The 10,071-nt window shown below is 37.0% G+C and overlaps 1 protein-coding gene across 2 annotated transcripts in view; it reads right to left on the bottom strand.

Annotated features, from left to right (window-relative positions):
• The window catches only part of KIF11 (kinesin family member 11), a 49,079-nt gene that overhangs the window by 9,121 nt on the left and 29,887 nt on the right, over positions 1 to 10,071 (bottom strand). For both annotated transcript variants that reach the window (XM_039230294.1, XM_039230293.1), the window contains 3 exons: positions 9,412 to 9,570; positions 5,751 to 5,857; positions 1,184 to 1,463 (listed from right to left, as the gene is read on the bottom strand). In XM_039230294.1, the coding sequence (XP_039086225.1) occupies positions 1,184 to 1,463; positions 5,751 to 5,857; positions 9,412 to 9,570 (546 nt within the window). The remainder of the gene's footprint in view (positions 1 to 1,183; positions 1,464 to 5,750; positions 5,858 to 9,411; positions 9,571 to 10,071) is intronic.

Raw genomic sequence — 10,071 nt, 5'->3', positions numbered from 1 at the left:
GCTCAGAGCCTGGAGCCTGTTTCAGTCTGTGACACCCTCTCTCTCTGACCCTCCCCTGCTCACGCTGTCTCTCTCTCTCCTAGAAATAAATAAAACACGAAAAAAAAAAAAAGAAAGAAATTTTTATAAATTCATAAACTTTAGTATATTTTAATCTTTTATAGCAATTAATTCTTTTTCATACACAAACTATACCATCTTTAAACAAAGGAGCGTCATCAGATGGGCTCCTATGTCTTTCTGCTACAGCCCCACTAATCTTTAATAATAGCTCTCCTAATTTCTAGTATGACAGGATCACTAGGCTTATCTGGTATATTTCCAGGTTCAAACCTGAAGTCACCTATTTCTCCATTAGCCCTTATTCCTCTTGGCAAAAATAGCTTATAAAGCTTAAAATACTTACATTTTTTTACCCAGTTTCTGAGAATATTAGTAAAATTCTTTTACGGCACAGAAAGAAAAAACAAGCCACAAAGGGCACACATAAGTGTTAAGATCAAGCAAGCATACAAATCCATCAAGTATCCTTTGAGCAATTAAAACAATATCTTAAAGCAATAACAGGTTTGAATTATATATCAAAATAGGGTGCCCTTAACTGAAGAAACCAGGATGTCAAAAACCAAGGATATGTACAGGACAGATCAGATACATGTTAAATAATTTCAAGCTCTGGGGGACATGAAACTAGATCTTGTATAAGCATACCAACTATTATGCTTAAAAATTTAATTCATTCATTATTTTAATTTTTTTTTAATGTTTTTATTTTTTTGAGAAGCAGTGGGGTAAGGGCGGGGCGGGGGGGGTGGAGGAGGACAGAGGATCCCAAGCAGGCTCTGTGCTGACAGCAGAGAGCTCAATGTGGAGCATGAACTCATAAACCACGAGGTCAGGACCTGAGTCGAAGTCAGACACTTAACTGATAAGCCACCCAGGCACCCTAACCCATTCATTATTTTAAAATATCTGCAGGAAGCTGGGTGGCTCAGTTGGTATGGGGCCTGCTTGGGGTTCTCTCTCTCACCCTCTCTGTCCCTCCCCCATGCACGCTCTCTCTCAAAATAAACCTTAAAAAAATAAAAATATCATGTTTTCCATCCAATTCTTAGCCCAGAATATTTAATTTTCTGATTATCACTATTCTCCTTACAGTAAGTTCCAATTATAAAGTTATTACCTCCAGTAAGCTCTGAAGTTCTTCTTCCCTTATATTTAAGCAAGATACCCACTGCTCAGAAAAAGAAAGTGTGCTTTTGTTCAGAGCCTCGCATCTCTGTTCAGTCTCTTGAGATACTAGTTCCAGGTTGCTATTAAGTTTATCACAGTGCTTCACAGACTCTTCAACCAGTTTTGTACCTTCTTGGTTAAAATGTCTGAGTTCCTGTGATAAGCCATCACAATCAGCACAAAACTGTCTATTAAAAGAGGTTGTTTTGCCGATTATATCTTTAGATTTCCTATAGAAAAGGAGAATAACATTGTTAAAAATGGAAAATTAAGAGTCAAAAGATACATAACTTGCTCAAGATCACACAGTTAAAAAATGGCATATCTGAACCCAGGCAGTCTGGCTCCAGAGCCCACGTTCATAATTAATCTTCTACACTGAAAATGGATACTTCTGCAGGTGTCTCTCCACAGCAGATTGATGTATTTGCCATTAAATGGCCTTTGGAAATGTCTCTTTTCTCATAAAACCCTTCCCAGCTCTCCTCCAGGTATAATGCTTTACTTTGTATCTCTTAGAGTGATGACTATACTAAAAATACAATCTATCTATGTGCTTTATTCCTCATAGTAGATTATGTTACCTAAGGGCATCACCTACAGCCTCTACTCTAATCTCTAACGTGTCCATAATTAGTCCATCACTCTATTCTTAAGCAGTTATGCCTTGCCTATGACATTAAATCATGAAAATTATAAATGTTATAAAATAAAGTCAACTTAAGGCTTTCTAATAATTAAGAAGATTATATGGGGGCTTGACAAACTAGACACCTTGCACACGCAGCACACTGTAATATAACCTTGGTATAAAACTAAAATCCTCTTCTAGGACTAGAGTTATACTTTGGTGAATGAAAGTTACCCTCTATTACCACTAGATGGTACACCATGTGAGGAAACCAAATGAGGAAACCGCTATTTTGAAAACCAGAGTTCAACTACAGGTTAAATGGAAATGACTGAAAAAGGAAAGGAAATTCAAGTAAGAAGTTGGAGACCATCAACACAAATCTAGTCCTTCAAGCAATCACAACCTCATAGGAAGTTGAAATGCATTCATAAGTGACCACAATCCATGATAAATGCCAAAGGCATTGAGTAGGTCTCAAACTTCAGGATACATAAACCTCACCTAGATTCCTGGGCCCTACTCCTAGCTGATTCTTTGACATGGTCCCTGGACCACACTTTGATGGAAAATATCTTGAATAAATGTCAGGAAGATAGGAAAAATGGCTTGCATAGGCCTTAAAAAGAGTATATCACAGTTTCCTTCACATTTCAATCCTACACTAGTATTCTCTTCAGAGCTATGGAAGAAGCCAGAAATCTTGAAGTCTAGACACTAGGAATTAAAATGTAGGGAAACACTTTCTAGATCTAGAATTTAGAAAGAATTCAGAATGGAACATGATATAAGGAATAGGATCATCAATAGGACTGGAAAACAGATGATAGGAGTTAGGTAGTAAAACAGGTGATAGCTAGAATTCTGGAGCAGCACTGTTCTATAGAATATAATGTGAGCCACATAAGTAATATAATGTAGCCACATGAAAAAAGAAAATAGGGAACTAGGGAATGCCTGGGTGGCTTAGCTGGTTAAGCACCCAACTCGTGATCTCAGTTTGGATCTTGATCTCAGGGTTGCAAGCTCGAGCCCTGCACCGGGCTCCATGCTGGGTGTGTAGCCTACATTAAAAAAAAGCGAGGGGCGGGGGGGTGCCTGGGTGGCTCAGTCCGTTAAGCGACCGACTTTAGCTCAGGTCATGATCTTGTGGTCCATGGGTTCAAGCCTCGCACTGGGCTCTGTGCTGACAGCTCAGAGCCTGAAGCCTGCTTCTGATTCTGTGTCTCCTCTCTCTCTGCCCCTCCCCATCTCGTGCTCTGTCTCTGTCTCAAAAATAAACAAACATTAAAAAAAAAAAAAAGATAAAGCAATCAGAGTAACAGTGTACTGCGTGTATATAGCATATACAGAAGCAAAATATATGAAATATGAAAATAATGCATAAGAGATGAGGAGGAGAAATTGGGAATGTTCTGCTATAAGGTGCTTTGATTACACATGAAACAGCAAATTACTTGAAAATGAATTAACATTACTTAAAAATGTATATCATTAATCCTAGAAAAACTACTTAAAAAGGTAATTTTAAAAGTATAAATGGTAAGTCAGTGAAAGAGATATAATGAAAACATAAAAATGCTGAACTTAAATTTGGTAAGGAATAAAAGGGAAACAAAGCACAAATGATGTGACAAAAGCAAAATGATAGATTTTAATCCAACTATATCAATACTTCAAATGAGAATGGTCTAAACACCAGTTAAAGGTGATACGTTGTTAAATGTGATGAAAAAGCAAGACCCAACTATATGTTATCTCCAATGAATCCAAGTTAAATATAAAGACTTGGGCCAAAAGTAAAGGAATGAAGATACATTTTATGCAAATAGTAATAAAAGAAAAGCTACATACTAATATGTTTCAGACAAAGTAGACTTCAGGACAAGGAAGATGATCAGGGATAAAAGGGGACATTACATAATGATAAGCAGTCTATTCTTCAAGACATATCAACCTTAAATGTGTATGCATCTAACAAGAGAACATACCATATGTACAGCAAAAACTGATAAAACTGATGAGGAATAGACAAATCTAAAATTGTAGTCAGATTTCAACACCCCTCCTCTTAGTAAATGACAGAATAGGTAGAAACTCAGTAAGGAAACAGATGACCCAAATACTACTATCAATGAACTTGACCTAATTGACCTGTATAGAACACGTTATGCATCAAAAGCAGAACAAATTTTTCTCATATGGGTAGCACCAAATGAAGCATATCAGAATAACATTGCAAGGGCTCCAAAAATAAAATTGTCACTGGAACCAGAACTCACAAAAATGGGCCAGGACCTTCACACTAAACCTAAACAGAGTAAAATGCCTTCCAAAAAAGACTTAGATAGGATTCTGAATCTCCTAACATAATAACCAAAAATACAATCAACACAATACAATTACAATCTCCTAACATAATAACCATGATACAATCAAAACTATTCTGGAAAATCACAACTTGAATGAGAAAAGACAAGAGGTGCCAACACTGAGATAATTCAGATGTTGGAGTAATCTGTTAAGGATGTTATAGCAGCCTTACAAAAATGTTTCAATGAGCAACTAAAACACTTTTGGAGAAAAAAGAATTAAAATCTAGGCAAAGAAACAGAAGAGATTAAAAAAAGAAGCAAATGAAAATTATAAAACTGAAAAATCCAATAACTGAAATGAAACACCTCACTCAATGGGTTCAATAGCAGGTTAAAGATGACAAAGGAACATGAAGACAGTTCACAAAATTTACTGTCTGGACAACAAAAAGAAAATATCTATAGCCTCAGAGACCTATGAGACCATAATAAAAGATCTAACATGTGTCATCAAAGTCCTAGAAGCAGACAAGAAAGAATATGGAGCTGAAAAATCTTCAAAGAAAGGATTAAAATTTCCACAATTGGGAAAGGCATAAGTGTATATAGATTTAAGAAGCTGAGCAAATCCAGACAGGATAAACTCAAAGAAATATTTAAGACACAATATAATCAAACTTCCAAAGACTAAAGACAAGAAAACTACCTTGAAAGCAGCTACAGGGAAATCGCAACCATGCCGTTCTTGACAACTACAACTAGTCCTGAAGGCCAATCCAACTGTGGGACACCATACTAAACAAATACTCTACCCTGTTGAAAAAATAAAGGTCATGATAGACAAAGACTAAGGAACTACTCAGATTAAAGGAGATGATCAAATGCAATGTGTGATTCTAGATTAAATCCTGCAGCAGGAGGAAAATCTTTTTCTTTTCCTACTAAGAACATTAGTGAGAAAACTGGCAGAATTTGAATTAGGTCTATATATTAGATAAAAGGAATTACCAATATTAATTTTCTGATTTAAAAATTGTGTTATGGTTATATAAGAGAATGTCCTTATTTTTAGGAATACAGATTGAAGTATCTCCTACTGAAGTAGGAGACAGTGAGCATCATGCCTGCTAACTATGTACAGCTAGTTCAGAAAAGAGATTTCTAGGGGTGCCTGGGTGGCTCAGTCGGTTAAATATCCGACTTTAGCTCAGATCATGATCCCACGGATCATGAGTTTGAACCCCACATCAGGCTCTGTGCTGACAGCTCAGAACCTGGAGCCTGCTTCAGATTATGTCTCCCTCCCTCTCCCTCTCTCTCCCTCTGCCCCTTCCCACTCATGTTCTGTCTCTCTCTCAAAAATAAACATTAAAAATTTTAAAAAAAAAGAAATCTCTATATACAATATTAGAGGAGGGTGGGGAAGAGAGAGAGGTAATGAGAATGAGAAAGCAAACATAATAAAATGTTGTACATGAGAAACTGGGTTGACAGATTTGTACTGTTTGAAGCCTTCTATTCTGAAATAATTTTTGGCAGAAAAAAGATAAAGAGAATTAAAAACTGCTTACTGCTCTGTATTTTCTTGGACACTACTAAGTGGTTTCTGGATGTTTTCACACTTTTCCTCCAAGGCACAGAATCTCTCTGTCCAAAGATTGATTAACTGGCCAAGTTCCTGTAAGAAAGGTGTGGGAGAGGAAGAGGTTGAAATTTTGACATCTGAATTTTTCTTCTATACTGACGTGAAGTATTTTTCCATAGGTGAGAATTCTACAAATTCTTGACAAGAGATATTTAATTCCATCTCTTGCCCATAAAGTAAAGCAGCAGAAGTGATATTAAGAGGATAACATTAAAAGGATTTTTCAAAAAGTAAATATTAGCAAACTTTGCTATTTTAACTATTAATTAGTAGCAAGTTACTTTCAGTGTACCTCAAAACTAAGCAAACATACAAAGATGTCACATTATGTTATGAGAAGCACTTTGACAGATATACAGTGCCCAGTTGCTTCTAAACTGATAACATTACTAGAAGGGAAAAGTAATGCTGATAATCTAATGGGTCAAGCAGTCCAAAAAGAGTATTAATTACTGAAACAGAAATATTTTACAGAATCTAGCTGGATCATATTAATAAAGTATAATTTTACCTTTCCTCATACTTGGCATCTTTAAAAGTGAGCTCTTATAAGGTAAATAACATGATAGGGACTTAAATATACAATATGAAGAAGCCACACTAAGGACCCAGAAAGAGCTGAACATGCACCCGGCATTCTTATTCACTGTTTGGTCCGTTAGTTGGCCAATATCTCTAATAACACAGCAGCTGACAATATATACCCAATACTGATTATGAATAAAATCTGTCAGTATTTTTATTAGTCTCAAAGTAGAGGAAAATGCAGGTAAATCAGATTTATCTGCATGTAAATAGGTGTTCAGAGTTTTACATAATTGTTTTGTTAGTGCTAACCTCAAGTTCTAGAATATCTGAGAAATAGCTCACTTAGTAAATTAAAAAAATTTTTTAATGTTTATTTATTTTTGAGAGAGACAGAGTGTGAGCAGGGGAGGGGCAGAGAGGGAGAGAGACACAGAATTGAAAGCAGGCTCCAGGCTCTGAGCTGTCAGCACAGAGCCCGATGCAATGCTCGAACTCATAAACCATGAGATCATGACCTGAGCCGAAGTCAGATGCTTAACCGACTGAACCACCCAGGTGCCCCTTAGTAAATTTAATTTCCTTAAAGCCAAGGAAGTCAAAACATTCATGCTAAAATATTTTGGGATCATAGATATTTTGTTTCTTTTTAAACAGTTGCTCATCAATTTTAAACATTTCAAAACAGCTAATATATAAAAAGCTGTGGGGTGCCTGGGTGGCTCAGTTGGTTAAGCGTCCGACTTCGGCTCAGGTCATGATCTCATGGTTTGTGGGTTCAAGCCCCATGTTGGGCTCTGTGCTGACAGCTAGCTCGGAGCCTGGAGCCAACTTCAGATTCTGTGTCTCCCTCTCTCTCTGACCCTCCCCTGCTCACGCTGTCTCTCTTTCTCTCAAAATAAAAATTTATATATATATATGTGTATATATAAAGCTGATATACCTTAGAACATATGCCGAAAAAGTAAGACAAATTGATGCAGAGATAATGAGAAATTGCTGCAATTTCAAATTGCAAGAAATGTGTTCTAGTGCTCGCTTCGGCAGCACATATAATAAAAAATGTGTTCTAGAAACACACAGAAGAGCCACTCCAAAGTAGTTACCTCTCAGGGGCCCCTGAGTGACTCAGTTGGTTAAACGACTGACTCTTGATTTTGGCTTAGGTCACGATCTCGCAGTTCATGGATTTGAGCCCAGTATTGGGCTCTGTTCTGACAGTGTGAAGGCTGCTTGGGATTCTCCCTCCCCACCTCTCTCCGTCCCTCCCTACTCGTGGTCTATCTCTCAAAATAAATAAACTTAAAAAAAAAAAGTGGATGCCTTTCAGGCACTACAATCACCACTACTACTATCAGAGGATCTAAATACTGCTACGTGCTTTCAAGCCCTCAGTTTCATCATTAGAAAACTAGGCTACGAATGGATCAAGAAGATGTGGTTTATCTATACAATGGAATACTACATGGCAATGAGAAAGAATGAAATCTGGCCATGTGTAGTAACATGGATGGACCTTGAGGGTGTTATGCTGAGTGAAATAAGTCAGGTAGAGAAGGACAAATATCATATGTTTGCACGTATAGGAGGATTAGGAGGAACTTAACGGAGGACCATGGGGGAGAAGAAGGGGGGAAATGGTGGGGGAGAGGGAGAGAGGCAAACCATGAGAGACTCTTGAATGCTGAGAACAAACTGAGGACTCATGGGGGGAGGGGAGGAGGGGGGAGATGGGCATGAAGGAGGGCACTTTTGGGGATGAGCACTGGGTGTTACATGGAAACCAACTTGACAATAAACTATTTGTAAAAAAAAAAAAAGAAAACTAGGCTAATAACAAAACCTGTATCTCTACTGAATAAACACATAGTGAGTGGCTCAATAAATGTTAACTATTACTTTTACTAATTTCTGATGTTAATCCTTTCTCCAAAAAGTTTCATGCTTCTCAATTAGGGAAACGAATAATCTTACTTTAAAGTTGCTTTAACTCTTGCCTAAAAATCTTGGATGTGTTTCCTTTCTCCTTTTTTTTTTTAAATGTTTTATTTATTTCTAGGAGAGAGAGAGAGACAGTGTGAGCAGGGGAGGGTCAGATAGAGAGGGAGTCACAGACTGAAACAGGCTCCAGGCTGAGCTGGCAGTCAGCACCGAGACCGACGCGGGGCTCGAACCCACGAACCGCGAGATCATGACCTAAGCGAAAGTCAGACGCTTAACCGACTAAGCCACCCAGGCACCCCTCCTTTCTTCTTTCATTTCATGGATATGAATTCCCTCTTCCTCACTTTCCAAAGAAGAAGAAACCTTTATTACTCACTAACTCATATCAATAGTTTTATTGCCCAAAGAGTTCTATCTTGTAATAATAATTAGGCTCATTTAATAAAACTTTACACATTCATCACTCAGGCCTCAGGATTATCAGAAGTTGTTTTCCATATATCTGATCTTCAGAGATTATGACTTCCTTGGTTTGGAGATTTGCTTTTGGTTTAAAATCTCATGCACTGAGGAACAGTTTACATGGAAGAAGGTAACCCATAAGTTATATTTATAATCACTCAATAAAAATTAAGAACTGTATTAATTTGTTACAATTCAAATGTCTGACATCAACGAGACAGAAATAGTAAAGAGACAGTACAGCACAGCCTATGAAAGGGAATAACCATCCATGTTACCCTAGAAAAAAGCAATTTATCAAGTTATGCTACAGATACATGTTCATTGTAAATGCTATAACTATTTCCTTCTAATTGCACTCCCAAAGGTATGTTTCTGTAGTTTCATCTTTCATCTTAGTGTGATGAAGGGACTGTCTTATTTGTTTTACTGTGCTTTAGTATAGGGTTCTAAATGTAGCAAACCCTGAAATACTAACTGATCACAAAAGTATTTGTAATTATTTTGTATTAATTACTGTTATAAGCAGGAATGGCTATGGTATTTTCAGATTTCTTAAATTAGTTCTACAGCATTCAGATTACATAACAAGGATTATCAAGTTAAAGATGATAAAACTTCCTTTTTATGCTCCCCAAATCACCTAAATGAGATACCTGTGAATGGATTTTTTTTATCATCTTTAGGTCTTCAGTTAGGTTTTCACAGAGCTTCTGTGATTCAGCCAAGGACAAAATCGTATTTTCTTGTAGTTCATGTAGACTGCTACACAGCATACTGAGAAAGCCATCCATTTCCTTTTTCTGATCTTCTATCTTTGAAGGAAAAAGTTAGTTTCTTTTAATTAAAAAAAATTTTTTTGTTGTTTGTCTGGTTTTTTTAGAAAACATACAAATAGAAAAGTTAGCAAGCAGTATGTAGAGGAAGGTCTTTCTCTCTAGCCCCTGGAACCTCAATGCCATTCTCACCTCTGAGAGATGACTGCTAAACACTTTCAGAGATATTGTATACATTCTTAGGCAGATGTGCATACATAGGCACATATACATAAATATGCCTGTCTTCTCCACCCATGCATGATAGCATGCTATACATGCTGCTATGTAAACAAACATTTATCTTGAAGATCACTCTCTCTCATTTTTCTTAGCCATAATTCTGTTGGATCACATCAACGGCAGCGGGCATCCCATCTCTTCTTACCTCCAGATTCCAACTCACAACCCATGTCTTTTGCATTGTAGACAAGTGTACCCACAGATAGATGGAATTTCTTTCTTAAACAATTTGATTTTGAGAAATTAAGACTATAACAT

This window comes from Hyaena hyaena, unplaced genomic scaffold, assembly GCF_003009895.1.
Source record: "Hyaena hyaena isolate Hyena2069 unplaced genomic scaffold, ASM300989v1 scaffold_44, whole genome shotgun sequence".
In the NCBI taxonomy this organism is placed as follows: domain Eukaryota; kingdom Metazoa; phylum Chordata; class Mammalia; order Carnivora; family Hyaenidae; genus Hyaena; species Hyaena hyaena.
This window is presented reverse-complemented; position numbering and strand designations above follow the sequence as displayed.